The sequence below is a fragment of the Centroberyx affinis genome, unplaced genomic scaffold (genome assembly GCF_046629955.1).
Source record: "Centroberyx affinis isolate AG114_WGS23_722 - 3 ecotype Tasmania unplaced genomic scaffold, CSIRO-AGI_Caff_v1 ptg005727l_1, whole genome shotgun sequence".
Taxonomy (NCBI): Eukaryota; Metazoa; Chordata; class Actinopteri; order Beryciformes; family Berycidae; genus Centroberyx; species Centroberyx affinis.
Genome location: NW_027282892.1, coordinates 124,632 through 145,723, shown reverse-complemented (window position 1 = coordinate 145,723; position 21,092 = coordinate 124,632). Strand labels below are relative to the sequence as shown.

Genomic DNA, 21,092 nt, shown 5'->3' with positions numbered 1-21,092 from the left:
ACCTAGTGAGTTGACGTGTTTTGATTGAAATCGTTTGTTCTTGTTCGATAAAACAAGACACGAGATCACCTTCATTAAACAGCGGGACCTACCTGGCCCTCACCGCCGGAGACAGACACTGTTTTCCGGGAGGCAGTGCGCCGAAGAATCGGTAGGAGGACTGACCGGGTTGGCCCGACTTTTCTCCATATTTGTTTGGCGACTTTTTCCATATTTGTTTGGCGACTATGATTGTCTGATCTTATTACTGTGTGGGTTGAAGTGCTGGAGATTTTGTATGTATTTTGAAAGCTTATCGTTAGCCAAGATAGGAAGGATCTGTTTTGTGAATACTGTGAATGTTGACACTGAAGTAATGGACGCCCTGAATCGCCTTGCCATGTATTTGGTACCAAATTAAAGGGGAAGTTGTGTTTTTTTAAATGGAAAAACTGATTATCAGTCAGCAAGAACATGCTGATTTAAGTGAGAATTCTCAGTGAACTGCAGCAACATTCTAGAATTCTACTGGGATCTAGAGGGATAATACTTCTTACTTATATAGTTAGTCAAATACACTTTTCGTCATACCTATTTTACAAATGTAGTTGAAGATAACCAAAGACATAATCTAATTAGCATTTGGACAATGGAAAATGTGACACAAAATTGCACATTGCATTTACACATGCATGTGTCTCAGGGGTTGCTAAGTCAGGCAGTGGAGTCCATTATTGGGAAATCCATAACATATATCCAATTCTTATTAAAATATATTCATTGTATTGTTGATTTTCACAAATCTGATTGTAATTGCTTGTTTTACTGCTTTAACAAATAAAGTCTTGTCTAGTTTTTGTGTCTTATATTAATTCTGCACTAAAATATATATTTAAATACGAAAACCAAACTATTACAAAGATTTAAAAATCATATTATGACTATAACTTACGATTGTGCTGCTACTGAATGTAGACAGAGTAGGTAGGGTCGTATCTGCTGCCAAAGTAGTTGTACCAACATCTATAACAGCTACTGGGGTAGCTAATGCAGTTGGGGCTGCTGTGGTTGTTGGAGCTGCTGTTGCAGGTATGGGAGCTGCTGTTGTAGTTGTGGGAGGAGCAGTTGTTGGTGCTGTTGTAGTTGTTGGTGCTGTTGTAGTTATCAGAGCTGCTACAGTGGTTGCTGGAGCTGCTCCTATAGTTGAAGAACTTGCTGTTATAAACTGGGTAGTTGTGGTAGCAGGAGGAGTTGTAGTTGTTGGTGATGCTGTTGGAGTTGTTGTGAGAGTTTGGACAGTTGGAGTCATGGTTGAAGGAGCAATTGTAATTGTTGGTGCTGTTGTAGTTGTTGGAAGAGCCATTGAAGGTGTTGGTGCTACTTTTGTTATAGTTTGGGCAGTTGTGGTGGTTGGAGGAGCAGATGTAGTTGTTGGAGCTGCTGTTGTAGTTATTGTGAATATTGTTGTATTTTGGACAGGTGTGATGTTTGGAGGAGCTTTTGTAGTTGTTGGAGCTGCTGTTGTAGTTGTTGGAGGAGCAGTTGTAGTTGTTGGTACAGCTGTTGTAGAAGTTGGTGCTGCTGTGGTGGTAATTGAAGCTGCTGTGGTAGTTGTTTGAACTTCTGTTGCATTTGTGGGAGCTGTAGTGTGGACAGTTGTGGTTGGAGGAGCAGTTGTAGTTCTTTGAGCTGCTGTTGTAGTAGTTAGTGCAACTGTTGTCATTTGAGCTGCTATGGTTGTAATTTGGACGGTAGTTGTGGTGATTGGAGGAGCAGCTGTAGTTCTTGATGCTGCTGTTGTAGTTTGGGCAGTTGTGGTGGTTGGAGGAGCATATATAGTTGTTGGCACAACTGTTGCTGTAGGAGCTGCTGTAGTTGTAGTTTGGACAGTTATGTTGTGTGTAGGAGCAGTTGTAGTTGATGGTGCTGCTGTTGTGGGAGCTGCTGTTGTTTTTTGGGCAGTTGTGGTTGGATGGGCAGTTGTAGTTGTTGATACCTTTGTTGTAGTTGTAGGGGCTACTGTGGTAGTTGTTGGGGCTACTGTTATAGTCTGAACAGTTGAGGTAGGGGGACCTATTGTATTTGTCAGAGGAGCTGTTGTAGATATTGGTACAACTTTTGTTGCTGTAGTTTTGACAGTAGTTGTGGTGGTTGGAGGAACAGATGTAGTTGTTGGTGATGATGTTGTGGAGGTCATCACTACTGTTGTAGTCGTTGGAGCTGCTGTAGTTGTTTTGAAAATTGTTGTATTTTGGACAGGTGTGGTGATTGGGGGAGCTTTTGTAGTTGTCGGAGCTGCTGTGGTAGGCACTGGAACTGCTGTTGTAGTTGTGGTTTTTGGATGAACAGGTGTAGTTTTTGGTTCTGCTGTTGTGGTTGATGGAGGAGCGGTTGTAGTTGTGGGTGCTGCTGCTGTTGTTGTGAGAGCTGATATAATTTGCACAGTTGTGGCTGTGGGAGGAGTAGTTGTAGTTGTTAATAACATTGTTGTAGTCGTTACTGCTTCTGTTGTTGTGGGAGCTGTTATTATAATCTGGTCAGTTTTGATGGTAGAAGGACCTGTAATAGTTGATGCTTGAGCTGTTGTTGTTGTCAGAACTGCTGTGGTAGTTATTGGAACTGCTGTTGTAGTTGTAGGAGCTGCTGTTGTAGTGTGGGCAGTTGTGGTGGAAGGAGGAACTGTTGTAGTTAGTTGTGCTGTTGTAGATTTTGGAGGTGCTGTTGTAGTCATGGTAGCTGCTGTTGTATTCTGGGCAGTTGTGTATAATGGATGGACAGGTGTAGTTTTTTGTTCTGCTGTTGTGGTTGATGGAGGACCAGTTATAGTTGTTGGGAGTGCTGTTTTAGTTGTGGAACCTGCAGTGGTATTTGTCGCAGCTACTGTTGTAGTTGTTGGTGTTGCTGCTATTGTTGTAGGACCTGATGTTCTATGGGCAGCTGTAGTTGTTGAAGGAGCAGTTGTACTTGATGGTCGAGCTGTTGTTAGAGCTGCTGTGGTAGTTGCTGGAACTGCTGTTATAGTTGTAGGAGCTGCTGTAGTAGTGTGGGCGGTTGTGGTAGAAGGAGGAACTGTTATAATTGTTGGTTGTAATGTTGTAGTTGTAGGGGCTACTGTTGTAGTCTGAGCAGTTGTAGTGGTAAGAGGACCTATTGTATTTGTCAGAGGAAATGTTGTAGATATTGGTACAACTTTTGGTCCTGTAGTTTCCGCAGTAGTTGTGGTTGGATGAGCAGCTGTAGTTGTTGGTTGAGCTGTTGTCATAACTGCTGTGGTTGTTGCTGGAGCTGCTGTTGTAGTGTGGGCAATTGTGGTATGGGTAAATATAGTTTTTAGAGCTGTTGTAGTCATGGGAGCTACTGTTGTAATCTGGTTTGTTGTGGTAGGAGGAGGAACTGTTGTAGTTATTGGTTCTGCTGTTGTAGTTGATGGAGGAGCTCTTGTAGATGTTGCTGCATCTGTTGTAGGAGTTGCTATAGTTGTAGTCTGAGCAGTTGTGGTAGAAGGAACTGGTATAGTTGTTGATTGAGGTGTTGTAGTTGTCGGAGCTGCGGCAGTTGCTGGGACTGTTGTAGTGGTAGGAGCTGCTGTGGTGTGGGCAATTGTGGTAGGGGTAACTGTTGTAGTTGTTGCAACTGCTGTTGTAGTCATGGGGGCTGCTGTTGTAGTCTGGGTAGTTGTGGCTGTTGGATGAGCAGCTGTAGTTGTTGGTTCGGCTGTTGTAGTTGATGGAGGAGCTGTTGTAGATGTTGCTGCATCTGATATAGGAGTTGCTGTAGTTGTAGTCTGTGCAGTTGTGGTGGTTATAGAAGCAGTAGTTGTTGCTTCTGTAGTGGGAGCTGCTTTTGTAATCTGGGCAGTTGTGTTAGAAGGAACTGCTGTAATTGTTGATTGAGCTGTTGTAGCTGTAGGAGCTGCTGTGGTAGTTGCTAGAACTGCTGTTGTAGTTGTAGGAGCTACTGATGTAGTCTGGACAGTTGTGGTGGTATGAGGAACTGTTGTAGTTGATGACTGAGTTGTTGTAGTTATTAGAGCTGCTGTGGTAGTTGCTGAAATTGCTGTTGTAGTTGTAGGAGCTGCTGTAGTAGTGTGGGTAGTTGTGGTAGAAGGAGGAACTGTTGTAATTGTTGGTTGTAATGTTGTAGTTTTTGGAGCTGCTGTTGTAGTTTGGGCAGTTGTGCTGGTGTGAGAAGCTGTTGTAGTTGTAGGAGCTGCTGTTGTAGTCTGAGCAGTTGTGGTGGTAAGAGGACTTATTGTATTTGTCAGAGGAGATGTTGTAGATATTGGTACAACTTTTGTTCCTGTTGTTTGCACAGTAGTTGTGGTGGTTGGATGAGTAGCTGTAGTTGTTGGTTGAGCTATTGTAGTTGTCATAACTGCTGTGGTTGTTGTTGGAACTGCTGTTGTAGTTGTAGAAGCTGCTGTTATAGTGTGGGCAATTGTGGTAGGGGTAAATGTTGTAGTTTTTGGAGCTGTTGTAATCGTGGGAGCTACTGTTGTAATCTGGGTAGTTGTGGTTGTTGGATGAGCAGCTATAGTTGTTTCTTCTGCTGTTGTAGTTGGAGGAGCTGTTGTAGATGTTGCTGCAACTGATATAGGAGTTGCTGTAGTTTTAGTCTGTGCAGTTGTGGTTATAGTAGCAGTAGTAGTTGTTGCTGCTGTAGTGGGAGCTGCTGTTGTGGTCTGGGCAGTTGTGGTGTTAGAAGGAACGGCTGTAGTTGTTGATTGAGCTGTTGTAGCTGTAGGAGCTGCTGTGGTAGTTGCTAGAACTGCTGTTGTAGTTGTAGGAGCTGCTGATGTAGTCTGGACAGTTGTGGTGTTATGAGGAACTGTTGTAGTTGTTGGTTGTGCTGTTGTATTCTGGTCAGTTGTGGTAGGAGGAGTTGTTGTAGTTGTCAGTGCTTCTGTGACAGTGTGAGTAGTGGTGGTGGAGGGAGGAACTGTTGAAATTGATGGTTGAACTGTTGTAGTTTTCAGAGCTGCTGTGGTAATTGCTTGAACTGCTGTTGTAGTTATAGGAGCTACTGTTGTAGTGTTGGCAGTTGTGGTGGGAGGAGGAACTGTTCTAGTTGTTGATTGTGCTGTTGTAGTTGTCAGAGCTGCTGTTGTAATTGTGGGAGCTGTTGTAATTTGGGCAGTTGTGGTTGTTGGAGAAACAGCTGTAGTAGCTAATAACAGTGTTGTAGGTGCTGGTACTGCTGTTGCTGTGGGAGCTGCTGTTGCAACCTGGTCAGTTTTGGTGGAAGTAGGAACTGTTGTTTTTGATGTTTGAGCTGTTGTAGTTTTCGGAGCTGCTGTGGTAGTTGCTGGAACTGCTGTCATAGTTGTAAGAGCTGATGATGTAGTGTGGGCAGTTGTGGTGGAAGGAGGAACTGATGTAGTTGTTGTCTGTGCTGTTGTAGGTTTTGGAGCTGCTGTTTCAGTCTGGGCAGTTGTGGTGGTATGAGGGGCTGTTATACTTGTTGGTGCTGCTGTTGTTGTGGGACCTGATGTACTTTGAGCAGTTGTGGTTGTTGGATGAGCAGTTGTCCTTGTTAATATCAGTGCTGTAGGTGTTGGTGCTTCTGTTGTTGTGGGAGCTGTTGTAATCTGGTCAGTTGTGGTAGAAGGAGTTGTTGTAGTTGATGGTTGAGCTTTTGTATTTGTTCGAGCTGCTGTGGTAGTGTGAGCAGTTGTGGTGGAAGGAGGAGCTCTTGTAGTAGCTTGAGTTGGTTGTGCTTCTGTGGTTGTAGTCGCAGTTATAATAGTGGTTTGGGAATCAGTTGTGGTAGTTGATCCTGTAGTTTCTAAGATAGCTGTTGTTGTAGCTGATCTTGTAGATGTGGTGTCAGCACCATTAGTTGTGCTCTTAAATGAGATTCACAAAAACGAAAAAATGTCATCAACAACATAGGTTCCCATAGTATGACACCTACTATCTGAATCTATATATTTAACCAATGGGATAATTTTGGTTTGTGTTTTTTTTTTGTTTTGTGCCACAATTTTCTCCAACTAAAGACACAACTGAAATAATTGCTTTTGGTGCCAAATAGGAGAATTAAGTCAGTGCTCACCTTGAATCCCTCTTGCTGAAGACTAAAAACCAAGTCAGAAATCTTGGTGTAGTTATGGATTCTGACCTAAACTTTAATAGCCACATCAAGACAATTACAAAATCTGCCTAGTATCACCTCAAAAATATTGCAAGAATGAAAGAATTCATGTCCAAGCAGGACCTTGAAACTTATTCATGCATTTATTTTTAGTAGGTTTGACTATTGTAACAGTGTCTTTACATGTCTCTCTCTAAAAAAGCGATCAGAGAACTGCAGCTCATTCAGAATGCTGCTGCCACGGTTCTAACTAGGACTAAGAAAATGGACCATATCACTCCAGTGCCGAGATCACTGGATTGGCTTCCTGTGTGCCAAAGAATTGAGTGTAAAATTCTGTTGCATGTTTATAAAGCACTAAATGGTTTAGGACCAAAATACATTTCTGATCTCCTTAATGGTTATGAACCCGCCAGACCCCTTAGGTCTTCAGATACTGGTCTGTTTAATGTTCCCAGGGTCAGAACAAGCTATTTTGCACCTCATGCCTGGAACAAACTTCCAGAAAATCTGAGGTCTACCTCCAATTTAGAATCTTTTAAATCAGGGCTTAAAACTTTTCTATTTGCTAGGGCTTTTTAAGAATTTTTTTAAGAATATTTTTTCTTTTATCTTTTATACTTTCTTTTTTCTTTTTCCTTTTAAATATGATTTTCACTTTTATCTTTATCTTTTTACCTGTGTTCATATTTTTGTCTTTTTTTAAATGCACTTTCACTTTTTATGTCTTCATTTTTCTTTTATTTATGTAAAGCACTTCACAATCACTGATATGTATGAATTGTACTATATTACAATTTACAATTTCACATTTGGCAGATGCTTTTATCCAAAGCGACGTACACATGAGATTTAAATACAACACAAGCAAGGTTCTAGTCAGGAGAGAACAATGAGAGTAAGTGCCATAAAGCTAAGTTCTGGTCCAACAGGACATAGGTGCTACGAGGCAATGTATAGAGTGCATAGAGGCAGATAAAGAGGTTTTTTTTTTTTTGGTTACACAGTCCATCAGGTGAGAAGGTGTTCACTAAAGAGCTGGGTCTTTAGCCTTTTCTTAAAGATTGAGATGGACTCTGTGGATCGAATGGAGTTTGGTAACTCGTTCCACCGCCAAGGAACCACAGAAGAGAAGAGTCTGGCTAGAGACTTAGGGCCTTGTTGTGGTGGCCGCACCAGGCGCCGTTCCTTGGCAGAGCGTAATGGGTGGGAGGGAGCGTAGACCTGAATGAGGGAGTTCAGGTAGGTTGGAGCCGTTTTGGTTGCTGCTTTGTAGGCCTTGAACTTGATGCGGGCAGTAACTGGGAGCCAGTGGAGGGATATGAACAGCGGAGTGACGTGCTCTTTTGGGCTGGTTGAAGACCAGACGCGCCGCTGCATTCTGGATCATCTGCAGAGGTTTGAGCATACATGCTGGGAGCCCTGCCAGTAAGGAGTTGCAGTAGTCAAGGCGTGATATTATAAGCGCCTGTACTAGGGGTTGTGCTGCATGCTCAGACAGGTAGGGTCTGATCTTCCTGATGTTGTACAGTGCAAATCGGCATGACCGAGCAACAGAAGCCACATGCTCCTTAAAGGTTAGTTGTTCATCAATCATGACACCTAAGTTTCTGGCAGACTTTGCGGGAATGAGCTGTGCTGATTCGAGCTGAATACTGATCTGTTGTACAGAGGGACTGGCTGGGATGACAAGGAGCTCAGTCTTTGTTAGGTTAAGCTGAAGGTGGCGTTCCTTCATCCATGCCGAGATATCGGCAAAGCATGCCGATATTCGTGCCGAGAGTGTGGGGTCGTCTGGCGGGAACGATAGGAGGAGCTGGGTATCGTCAGCATATGAATGGTATGAGAAGCCATGTGAGCGGATGACTGCACCAAGTGAGGTGGTGTATATTGAAAAGAGAAGGGGTCCAAGCACTGACCCTTGAGGTACCCCTGTGGACAAGCAAAGGGATTTAGACCCCTCTCCAAGACACTCTAAAGGATCTCCCTGAGAAACTCAAACCAGCAGAGAGCAGATCCTGAGAAGCCAAGCTCAGCAAGTGTGGAGTGGACCGTGTCAAAGGCAGCCGATAGGCCAAGCAACATTAGAACAGAGGACTGACCGGCAGCTCTAGCTGATCACAGTGTTTCCACTACAGAGCAGAGTCTCAGTAGAGTGTCCGCGTTTGAAGCCAGACTGGTTAGGATCATACAAGTTGTTCTCAGAAAGGAATTCAGAGACTTGATTAAAGACTGTACGCTCAAGTGTCTTGGAAAGGAAGGTGAGGAGTGAAATCGGCCTGTAATTTTCAACCTGAGATGGGTTGAGTGTAGGTTTCTTTAGTAGCGGGGTAACCCGGGCTAGCTTAAAAGCAGTGGGGAACACATCCGTTGTGAGGAGTTGATGATATGATATAAGTTGATATGAATAAACTTGCCTTGCCTTGTTTTGTTTTTTTACTTTTACAATCAACTTTTAATAAAGTATTTTAGCTATTGAAATAAATTAGCATTATTTAATTTTTTATATATTATTTATTTCTGTCTTTTTTTTTAACATACCAAGCACTACTAATTGTTTCAAATATATTATTAGATTTATTTCAGTTAATTTTATTTCATTATTACTTAATTTAAAGTCAGGTCTTGTTTAACACTTTACGCTTATACTTTTGCATGTATTAGAACAAAAATAGTATTATTACCTTAGTAGAAGATTATTTGACATTGCCACTTCACATTCCGAACACATTGTCCATACAGTTTTGAAGTTGTGATTATGAGGCATTCTAAATTTTGTAGCATTTTGTACATTTGTACATTTTCCACCTTAGAAACATAGCTAAAGTACGACGATTTATAAATCAAAAAGATGCTGAAAAACTGATTCATGCCTTTATTTCAAGCCGACTCGATTACTGTAACGCACTTTTTACTTCTATTAACATCGTTATAAATAGGAATTTGGTTTTATGTGATCAAAAACAAGTATATTTGTTAAAAACATTTATTTATTCATGTTTATTGAGGAGTTTTCTCCCAGAGGAATATATAATGAAGAAATTTAAAAAATCAAATTATTATTATTCTGTTTCCCACAGAAATCTGGAGGACAAGAGTTCAGTTCAAATTCCCATCTGGACCATGTGCCTTTATAGAAAGGTTTTATGGTAGCACGTCATAGAAAAATCTTCAAACTCCAAAAGTTGACCATGTGTGATGACTGCAGATGTAAAATTTGGTAGTAAGTCATTTTAATTGATGCACATTTGCATGGCAATGAAAGAAAATATGACACTTTGGCATATTTGAACAAGCTATGGGGCGATTATCCAGAAAGAAACTACTTTTTCAAACTGTTTAGTGAAATATGACCTCTTCTCTATTTTACAAATGTATCTGAAGATGAAATTAGATATGTCTTTTGTTTATAATTGTTAATTGTTGTTGTTAGACCTTTTTCAGATGAGACACAAATGCACAGCATTTAAACATGTGTCTCGGGTAGATTGGGTTTGCAGGTTGAGGAATTCAGAAGTATTTTTTTGTCTAGTAATGAAATTTATTATTGACAAATCCAGAACATAAAACCCATTGTCACAACAATGTGTTCATAAACAGACATTTTATTGTTCATTCTCACCATTACAATTATAATTACTGCTTTAAAAGGAAAAGACGTATTAAACTAATGTTCACACATAGTGTCTTTTATCAATTGTTCAGTAATATAATTTTAGGTAAAACAAAACCATTAAAACGTTGTTGAAAGGTTTTAATCAAACAGTAACCTATCAAGTTAACAATCATGGCATTTTTTACATTAGATATAGATCAAACTTACCTCTAATTCAACAAAAAATTTGCCATTAGGAAAATACAACAAAACATTTAACACGTGCATACATGCGCATATGCCCATACATACACACACAGAGACATGCACAAAACACAAAAACCATTCAAACAACAGATTCCCGCATCCTATCACCATGAACTCACTTGTAACATCCGTGGAATTGGTTCACAGGCAAAAAGACTTAAGGTACTCAACCACATAAACAAATTACAAGCAGATATATGCCTTTTACAAAAAACTCATACATCCAAATCTGACTATCATAAATTAAGAATACCACAATTTAATCAAATCTTCTCCGCCCATTTCAACTCCAGGTAAAGAGGGGTAGCCATTTTAATACACAAAAACATCTCATTTATTCATAACAACACCATCACAGATCCTGAAGGACGATTTATCATAATAAATATCACAATACACAACAGCCCGATCACTATTGCATGTATCTACGGCCCAAATAATGACTCATCCTTTTTCCACACCTTTTTCACCTCTCTCTCCAATCTGTCTGACTCCCCAATAATAATCGGAGGAGATTTTAATACAGTCATGGTCCCATCATTAGACAGGTCTAACAATTCAAACAGTACACGTAACTGCCAATCCACAGAAACAATTAAACAGTTCATGAGTGATTTTGGTCTTGGCGATGGTTGGCGATTAAAAATCTCAACTCTCTCATCTCTCCGTGCCATCGCACACCATCCTTGTTTCAAAAACCCTACCATAGCTACAATTCTGACAGCTTGGTGGTAATTTCACCAAATAACTAACGCCACAATCTCACCTACCAAACACACTCCCATCTGGAACAATCCTGACTTCTTAATGAACAGAAAACCACTAAACTTTGCATCATGGATTAGTAAAGGTATCACGCACCTCAAACATATCTTCCATAATAACACTCTGGTCTCATTCCCTCATTTGGTCCAGAAGTACGGCATTGGGGAGAATCACTTTTTAGAAATGCTCTATTCAGACCAAAATGAACATTAAATCATCTAACTTAGATCTTCCCCCATTAACATTAGACCTGATCAACATCACTACTAAAAAAAACACTACTATCCAAAATCTACAAGATAATTTCCACATCTGACCTAACAATATCCATCCCTTCAAAAAATGGGAACAAGACCTACAGGTCATCCCCGGTGGCGACTTCTGGACCCAAATCTGCAAAAACATCTTCTCTATATCCACCAACACAAACATCCAACATACAATACAAGATTATTCATAGAGTACACTACACGGGGAAAAGGATGTTTAAAATGGGTTTATAGACTGACATTTGTCCGCACTGCACACAAAACACCACAGACAGCTATATACATGCCACATGGGACTGCACACCAATTAAACAATTCTGGCGGACATCACTGACAACCTCTCTCTTCTTTTAGGCTGCCACATCCCACTATCCCCTCCACTCTGCTGCTAGAGACATATCCAACATCAACCTAAACAACACATCCAGTAGAATACTCTCCATAGCCTTAACCATCGCCAAGAAAACTATCCTCATGAACTGGAAATCAAGGAACACAATCAATATCACACTTTGGAAAAATCTACTAATCAAATACATATCAATGGAAAAATTATCTGCCTCCATTAAAAAACAAACCACTGATATTGACATAATCTGGAATCCATTCATCTATACCCTAAATTCTTAATTTCCGCGCCGATTTCACTCATCACCTCTTTTTGCCTGTCCACCATCCACAATAAACATGCACACCGTCATTCACACAAACATATCTGCCATTACGCATACACCGTGATCCCTACACATCTTTAATCTGACATACACTTGCACACACACAGGCATCACACATATATACCCAACAAACATACACACATTCAGACGCCCCCAGCTCCCTCTAATCTATGCCTCCCTCCCGTTTTCTTTTCCTCTCTTCTCACTCTCTTTCCCTCTTAACTGCTCCATCATTATTATTATTATTATGTGTACTTACTACTTCCTTATATATTCTTTTCATTTCTAATAAAATATATTGTTATTATGGTTATTATTATTATCAATAATATGTGTAAGTTATTATTATATTACATTATTATTATATATTTTTTTTTCTTTCATGATGTTTATTTTTTCTTCTTCTCTATTACCAGTGATATTATTATTATTATTATTATTGTTACTATTATTATTTTTTATCATTGTTAGTATCATTATTATTATTGTTGTTATTATTACTATTATTACCTTTTTTTACATTTTTTTATTATTTATGTTTTTATTTTATCCACCCTGCTCTTATAATTTCTTGTAATGTTATCATTATTACTATTGATCACTATTGATTACTATTGATTACTATTGTTACTATTGTTGCTGTTGTTATTGTTATTATTACCATTATTATTATTTTTATTATTGTTGTTATTAAGAGTTGTGGAGGAGATGGCGATAATAATAGTTATAAATATTATAGGCACGCACACCTGCCACACTCTCTCTCCCTCCCACACACTCATTCAACATCTTCCTCCCCCTCCCTCTCCCCCCTGCCCCTCCACAATACAATCCCCACCCCCTCCAATACAACCCACTCCACCTCCCACACCTCCACCCCACCCCCCACCACCGCCAGCTGGGTTAAATCTCTATCACAGACCGGTAGTTTCACTGCCTCCCCTGGAATTTTGCCCATCATTTCACATCGAGACAGACCTTGCAGTTTGGCAAGTGCTACCCTCACATCCTCAAGAGGGAGGGGCAGGAGTGAAGCTAAGACTGGTGACGATAGTGATAATAATAATAATAAAATAAATAAATAAATAACTAGAAATAACCGCCTCGCGGTTGTATGCCTCCGCCAACAAGTCAAGTTGCAGTTTACATCCATGTCTGTCCAGACTGATAAAATATATGTAGTGAAGACTTTGAAGGAATTTAATAAAAGGTTTAGACATTTGTGTGAAATTTTGTCATAATTAGCATATGAATTCTTGAGTTATGGCCAAAAACGTCTTTTGTGAGGTAACAGTGACCTTGACCTAAAAAAGGACTACAGTTGAAAATTAGCCAGCTGGCTAACACTTGCACATTTACAGAAATGTTGATTAATGTGTGTTGTCCTTATAAACAAACAAACCTTTGACCTTTGACCACCAAATTCCAATCAGTTCATCCTTGAGTCCAAGTGGAAGTTTGTGTCTGATGTAATGAAATTCCCTCCAGGCGTTCCTGAGATATCACGTTCATGACAATGGGACGGACGTGAGGTCACAGTGACCTTGACCTTTGACGTTTGACAACCAAAATCTAATCAGTTCATCCTTGAGTCCAAGTGGACGTTTGTGCCAAATTTGAAGAAATTCCCTCAAGGCGTTCCTGAGATATCGCGTTCACGAGAATGGGACAGAGGTACGTACGTAGGGATGGACGGACAGACAACCCGAAAACATAATGGCTCCAGCCACGGCTTTCGCCGGCGCGGAGGCATAAAAATAAATAAATGGGACACACTTAAATAGGCTGGGTCCTACAGTTGGCAGGCCCCCTCCCCAGGGTCTGGGGACTGCCACAGTTGCGCCCAGCCAGAAATCTCAGACCAAGCTCCTTAGCCCCTCCCTCCTCTACTCCCTTCACTACACCCTCTCATTATCTGCAGTGGACCCCTGGGGTCCATTCCAGAAAGCAGGTTCAACAAACTCTGAGTCTAACCCTGAACTCTGAGTTGATTAACCCCGAGATAGGAAACTCTGAGTTTTCGGTTCCAGAACAGCTGATCTGAGTTAGTTCAATCAACTCTGAGTATGTTCACCCTGAGTTAAGCGCGTGCGTGACGGCAATAAAAAGCCATCATCAATAGAGCTCCGATACTACGATGCACCATGGCAACAGGTAAATAAAAGGTAAAGCCTCCATTTTAATCCAGTGGACATAGAGATATTAATGCATGTGTATGCAGACGGTGCACAATTATCTTTAACAAAAAAAGAGCCTGAGTCAGAGTGGGGAAAAGTGTCAATAAGTTAACACAATAAAGTTTTATTTAGTGTTGTCCATTAATTCATTTTTTACCAGACTTACATTTCCTTAATGGATGATAAAGTGGTGGAATCTGATTGTATTAGGCTATTAGCCTACATTACATTTTAAATATATTTGTTCAGCTTTAATCTGACGGGGACAAAACACAGGGGTCAGCAACTGAAGATGAAAAACATGGTTAAAGATTTAAGAAATATATAGATCAAAGACAAATAGACATGATTGTAAGCTCACAATCTGATCCAGTAATGTGTTTGGTGATTTGCACTTGAAAAGGCATCGAGGTTAAAATACAGTAGATTTTAAATTTTTAGATATCTATTTGTATCTTGGCTCAACAGCATTCAGTGACTTTATTTCAGCTACTTCAACAAATGTAGTAAATTTAAACATTGTCACTGAAATGCTGTTAAAACACGTTAAGACTATGCACCATATTTAAAAAACTAACTTTCAAACTACATTCTGCAGCTGCACGATCCTGCTCACACAAATATTAACATATAATCTCCAATATTATAGGAATGATGTTCCATCAGTGCGACCAATCACATCATGAGTGATAGAGATAATTATTCAATGATCCTACGTGTCTAAAGCTTCATACCGATTTTGTAAATTTAATCTGAGATTACACATTATGTGCAATAAACATTTCAGTGCAGGAACTGCTCTAACAAACTGACAGCTGTCTGTGTGCACAGAGTCACAGTGTTATAAAAAAAAGGAAAAAAAAGAACTTCCACTCGCAAAAAGGATATGCAGAGGTTTTATTGTGAACTGAGGGTGAATTCACGCTGTGTAGGCTAAGGCAGAAAACCGCTGTTCAAAGAAATGACTGATGCGCATAAAAGCGGTAACTTTAGATAGTCCTTGAGTAACAAACTAATATCCAACCAGGATTTTGATTCTGACATACAATAAAACTTGAATGAATGAGGAAAAAACAGCGTGTCTGGCTCTGTAAGAGGGAGGAGACAGAGAGAAACTCAGGGTTTGTTGAAGAAAACCTGCCAGCGAGCAGGTTAGGTTTGCAGAGTCAGTTACCATGGTAACTGACCCAGAGTTTAAGTTACCTCTCTTTCTGGAAGTGAAAACCCGGAGTTTCCCTCATCTCAGGGTTAACAAACTCAGAATTTTCACTAAACCCGCTTTCTGGAATACCACCCTGGTCACAAACACCTCCTGCAGCTCCCCTCCCACCCCCATCCCCAACCTCAACTCCACCGAACTCCCTCCCGAGACCCCTTCCACACTACCACACAGATATACACACCAACACACTCATATGCACATATTTAGGCACATTAACCCCTCTCATTTGAACCTTCACTCCCTCAAAGACCATCGAGTTGAACTCTTTTCTTTCTGCTTGTTTGTTTGTTGGTTTGTTTTCTCTTTTTTGTTTTGTTTTGTTCTGTTTTGATTATGTCTGATTATTTTGTGACTTTGTTACCTCTTCTGTCCTGTCTTCTAACACCATGTTTTGTATTGTTTTACTTGTATTGTTATCACTTTTATTATAAAAAAAAAATAAAAAAATAAAAAATAACACGTGCAATGGAACCAATAATGATAAGGAGGGTGCAATTAATATACAATACAAAGACTCATTTGTGTTATGATTTCAGCTACTAGTTACTAATTGAGCAATGTAATAAATTAAGATACAGATTCTGACATTATGATTTGTTGCAAAATAGAATAAATTACTCTATAGCGTTTAAGTTGACGTGCTATAGTACGGAAGAGGATTAGGGCCACATGTGAAAAATGTATTTGAGTTCTGAGTTTAAAGTCAGAACTCAAATACATTTTTCACATGTGGCCCTAATCCTCTTCCGTACTATAGAAATAAGTGGATGTTGTATTAACATTATTTATATGTAATATTAATTAACTTTCTGTACTCACTTACTTACCAAACAAGAGCAAAAGCGTTGATTGTCTTCAAAAAGACTCCAAAGCTTAATCAGCAATAATTTAGCAAATGACAGAAATGCTGACTAGTCATGTTTTTTTTTTTTTGTTCTATTTGCATTTCCATTTTGGAACCTTTGGATCTTTTGAAATATTTTATGGTAGCAGACTGTAGAAAAAAAACAACCAGATCTTTCAATTCTAATTCAAGTTGATTGTGTATGATCACAGAAGATGTAAAATGTGGTACTATATTAGAACTTGTTTCAAAAGGTGATATTAACGTGACAATGAAGAACTGTAAAAGTGGAAGTACTACTATTTTTGGCATGCTTGAACTATCTATGGAGCAATTATTTACATATTAAAATTAAAAAGAAAAAAGTAATATTTATATAGTTTGTCAGATATGACTTATTGTCTTACCTAGAAATGTAGCTGAAGATGACCTAAGAGATGTTTTTTGTTTATAATTTAATTGGTGTTTGAACAGTGGAAAATGGGATGAAAAATTATAATGCTATGACTATGACTTACCATTGTGCTGCTACTGAATGTAGACAAAGGTATGGTAGTTGATGGTGCTGCCGATGTAGTTGTTGGTTGTGCTGTTGTAGTTGTTGGAGGAGCTGATGTAGTTGTTGGTGCTGCTCTTGAAGTTGTTGGTGCTGCTGTTGTAGTTCTGGGAGCTGCTGTTGTAGTTTGAACATTTGTGGTGGTTGGAGGAGCTGATGTAGTTGTTGGTGCTGATATTGTAGTTGTTGGTGCTGCTGTTATAGTTGTGGGGGTTGCTGTTGTAGGTTTAACAGTTGTGGTGGTTGGGGGAGTAGATGTTGGAGTTGCTGTTGTAGATGTTGGAGGAGCTGTTGTGGTTATTGGTTTTGCTGTTGTAGTTGTGCGAGGGGCTGTTGTAGACTGGGCAGTTGTGGTGGTAGAACGAGCAGTTGTATTTGTTGGTGCTGCAGTTATAGTTGTTGGTGGAGCTGTTTTAGTTGTTGGAAGAGCTGTTGTAATTGGTTGTGCAACTACTGTTGTAGTTCTGGCAATTGTGGTGGTTGCAGCTGCAGTTGTAGTTGGTTGGACTGTTGTGGTTGTGGGAGCTGCTGTTGTAGTGTGGGCAGTTGTGGTGGTAGGAGGAACTATTGTAATTGTTGATTCTGCTGTTGTCGTCGTTGGTACAACTGTGGTGGGTGCTGCTGTTGTACCTTGGGCAGTTGTTGTGGTTGGGGGAGCAGTTGTAGTTGGTTGTGCTGTTGCAGTCATTGGAGGAGCTGATACAGTTGTTGGTGCTGCTGTTGTAGTAGTTTGTGCAGTTGTTGTTGTTGTGGGAGCTGCTGTTGTAGTCTGGGCAATTGTGGTAGGAGGAAATGTTGTAGTTGTTGGTTGTGCTGTTGTAGTTGTTGGTTGCGCTGTTGTAGTTGTTGGAGGAGCTGTTGTAGTTGTTGGTGCAGCTGTGGTGGGTGCTGCTGTTGTACTTTGGGCAGTTCTGCTTGGAGAAGCAGTTGTAGTTGTTGGAGGAGCTGGTGTAGTTGTTGGTGCTGCTCTTGTAGTTGTTGGTGCTGCTGTTGTAGTTGTGGGAGCTGCTGTTGTAGTTTCAACAGTTGTAATGGGTGGAGGAGTAGATGTAGTTGTTGGTGCTGATGTTGTAGTTGGTTTGGTTGCTGTTGAACTTTGGGCAGTTATGGTGGTGGTGGGAGGAGCAGGTGTCCTTGGAGTTGCTGGTGTAGTCTGGGCAGTTGTGGTGGTAGGAGGAACTGTTGTAGTTGATTGTGCTGTTGTAGTAGTTGAAGGAGCTGTTGTAGTTGTAGGTACAGCTGTGGTTGGTGCTGCTGTTGTAGTTGGGGCAGTTGTTCTGCTTGGAGGAGCAGTTTTAGTTGTTGGCTGTGCTGTTGTAGTTGTTGGTGGAGCTGTTTTAGTTGTTGGAAGAACTGTTGTAGTTGGTTGGGCTGTTGTGGTTGTGGGAGTTGCTGTTGTAGTGTGGGCAGTTGTGGTGGTAGGAGGAACTATTGTAGTTGCTGATTCTGCTGTTGTCGTCGTTGGTACAGCTGTGGTGTGTGCTGCTGTTGTACCTTGGGCAGTTGTTATGGTTGAGGGAGCAGTTGTAGTTGTTGGTAGTGCTGTCGTAGTTGTTGGAGGAGTTGATGCAATTGTTGGTGCTGCTCTTGCAGTTGTTGGTGCTGCTGTTGTAGTTGTGGGAGCTGCTGTTGTAGTTTCAACAGTTGTGGTGGTTGGAGGAGTAGATGTAGTTGTTTGTGCTGCTGTTGTAGATGTTGGAGGAGCTGTTATAGTTGTTGTTTTGGCTGCTGTTGTACTTTGGGCAGTTGTGGTGGGAGGAGCAGGTGTCGTTGGTTGCACTGTTGTAGTTGTGCGAGGGGCTGTTGTAGACTGGGCCATTGTGGTGGTAGGTGGAAATGTTGTAGTTGTTGGTGCTGCTGTTGTAGTTGTTGGTGGAGCTGTTGTAGTCATTGGAAGAGCTGTTGTAATTGTTGGTGGAACTACTGTTGTATGTTGGGTAGTTATGGTGGTTGCAGCTGCAGTTGTAGTTGTTGGTTGTGCTGTTGTAGTCGTTGGAGGAGCTGATGCAGTTGTTGGTTTGGTTGCTGTTGAACTTTGGGCAGTTGTGGTGGTGGTGGGAGGAGCAGGTGTCCTTGGAGTTGCTGGTGTAGTCTGGGCAGTTGTGGTGGTAGGAGGAACTGCTGTAGTTGATTGTGTTGTTGTAGTAGTTGAAGGAGCTGTTGTAGTTGTAGGTGCAGCTGTGGTTGGTGCTGCTGTTGTAGTTGGGGCAGTTGCTCTGCTTGGAGGAGCAGTTTTAGTTGTTGGTTGTGCTGTTGTAGTTGTTGGTGGAGCTGTTTTAGTTGCTGGAAGAGCTGTTGTAATTGTTTGTGCAACTACTGTTGTAGTTCTGGCAATTGTGGTGGTTGCAGCTGCAGTTGTAGTTGGTTGGGCTGTTGTGGTTGTGGGAGCTGTTGTAGTGTGGGCAGTTGTGGTGGTAGGAGGAACTGTTGTAGTTGTTGGAGGAGCTGCTGTAGTTGTTGGTGCAGCTGTGGTGGGTGCTGCTGTTGTACTTTGGGCAGTTCTGCTTGGAGAAGCAGTTGTAGTTGTTGGAGGAGCTGATGTAGTTGTTGGTGCTGCTCTTGTAGTTGTTGGTGCTGCTGTTGTAGTTGTGGGAGCTGCTGTTGTAGTTTCAATACTTGTAGAGGGTCGAGGAGTAGATGTAGTTGTTGGTGCTGATGTTGTAGTTGGTTTGGTTGCTGTTGAACTTTGGGCAGTTGTGGTGGTGGTGGGAGGAGCAGGTGTCCTTGGAGTTGCTGGTGTAGTCTGGGCAGTTGTGGTGGTAGGAGGAACTGTTGTAGTTGATTGTGCTGTTGTTGTAGTTGAAGGAGCTGTTGTAGTTGTAGGTACAGCTGTGGTTGGTGCTGCTGTTGTAGTTGGGGTAGTTGTTCTGCTTGGAGGAGCAGTTGTAGTTGTTGGTGCTGCTGTTGTAGTTGGTGGAGCTGTTGTATTTGTTGGAAGAGCTGTTGTAATTGTTGGTGGAACTACTGTTGTATGTTGGGCAGTTGTGGTGGTTGCAGCTGCAGTTGTAGTTGTTGGTTGTGCTGTTGGAGTCATTGGAGGAGCTGATGCAGTTGTTGGTGCTGCTGTTGTAGTTGTTGTTATTGTTATTGTGGGAGACTCTGTTGTAGTCGGGGCAGTTGTGGTGGTAGGAGGAACTGTTGTAGTTGTTGATTGTGCTGTTGTAGTTGTTGGAGGAGCTGATGTAGTTGTTGGTGCTGCTGTGGTGGGTGCTGCTGTTGTACTTTGGGCAGATCTGCTTGGAGAAGCAGTTGCAGTTGTTGGAGGAGCTGATATAGTTGTTGGTGCTGCTCTTGTAGTTGTTGGTGCTGCTGTTGTAGTTGTGGGAGCTGCTGTTGTAGTTTCAACAGTTGTGGTGGTTGAAGGAGTAGATGTAGTTGTTTGTGCTGCTGTTGTAGATGTTGGAGGAGCTGTTGTAGTTGTTGGTGTAGCTGTGGTGGGTGCTGCTGTTGTATTTTGGGCAGTTCTGCTTGGAGAAGCAGTTGTAGTTGTTGGAGGAGCTGATGTAGTTGTTGGTGCTGCTGTTGTAGTAGTTGGTGCTGCTGTTGTAGTTGTGGGAGCTGCTGTTGTAGTTTCAACAGTTGTAGTGGGTGGAGGAGTAGATGTAATTGTTGGTGCTGATGTTGTAGTTGGTTTGCTTGCTCTTGAACTTTGGGCAGTTGTGGTGGTGGTGGGAGGAGCAGGTGTTCTTGTAGTTGTTGGTTGTGCTGTTGTAATTGTTGGAGGAGCTGATGTAGTTGTTGGTGCTGCTCTTGTAGTTGTTGGTGCTGCTGTTGTAGTTGTGGGAGCTGCTGTTGTAGTTTCAACAGTTGTAGTGGGTGGAGGAGTAGATGTAGTTGTTGGTGCTGATGTTGTAGTTGGTTTGGTTGCTGTTGAACTTTGGGCAGTTGTGGTGGTGGTGGGAGGAGCAGGTGTTCTTGTAGTTCTTGGTTGTGCTGTTGTAATTGTTGGAGGAGCTGATGTAGTTGTTGGTGCTGCTCTTGCAGTTGTTGGTGCTGCTGTTGTAGTTGTGGGAGCTGCTGTTGTAGTTTCAACAGTTGTGGTGGTTGGAGGAGTAGATGTAGTTGTTTGTGCTGCTGTTGTAGATGTTGGAGGAGCTGTTATAGTTGTTGTTTTGGCTGCTGTTTTACTTTGGGCAGTTGTGGTGGGAGGAGGAGCAGGTGTCGTTGTTGGTTGCACTGTTGTAGTTGTGCGAGGGGCTGTTGTAGACTGGGCCGTTGTGATGGTAGGTGGAACTGTTGTAGTTGTTGGTGCTGCTGTTGTAGTTGTTGGTGGAGCTATTGTAGTTGTTGGTGGAACTACTGTTGTTGTATGTTGGGCAGTTGTGGTGGTTGCAGCTGCAGTTGTAGTTGTTAGTTGTGCTGTTGTAGTCGTTGGAGGAGCTGATGCAGTTGTTGGTGCTGCTGTTGTAGTTGTTGTTATTGTGGGAGCCTCTGTTGTAGTCTGGGCAGTTGTGGTGGTAGGAGGAACTGTTGTAGTTGTTGATTGTGCTGTTGTAGTTGTTGTAGGAGCTGATGCAGTTGTTGGTGCTGCTGTGGTGGGTGCTGCTGTTGTACTTTGGGCAGTTCTGCTTGGAGAAGCAGTTGTAGTTGTTGGAGGAGCTGATGTAGTTGTTGGTGCTGCTCTTGTTGTTGTGGGAGCTGCTGTTGTAGT

General features: G+C 41.5%; 1 protein-coding gene across 1 annotated transcript; it reads right to left on the bottom strand.

The window, feature by feature from the left end:
- Positions 1-941: 941 nt before the first annotated feature.
- Positions 942-21,091, bottom strand: LOC139667728 (uncharacterized protein DDB_G0283357-like; the record flags this gene model as incomplete). Its single annotated transcript, XM_071547219.1, has 17 exons — positions 942-2,430; positions 2,539-2,775; positions 2,944-3,829; positions 3,875-4,560; positions 5,437-5,566; positions 16,674-16,781; positions 16,896-17,449; positions 17,537-17,695; positions 17,936-18,067; positions 18,179-18,533; positions 18,759-19,018; positions 19,058-19,771; positions 19,910-20,002; positions 20,090-20,230; positions 20,318-20,437; positions 20,570-20,986; positions 21,021-21,091. Coding segments are annotated over 17 exons (6,552 nt in total), but the record flags the coding sequence as incomplete, so codon positions are not given.
- Position 21,092: the final 1 nt, after the last annotated feature.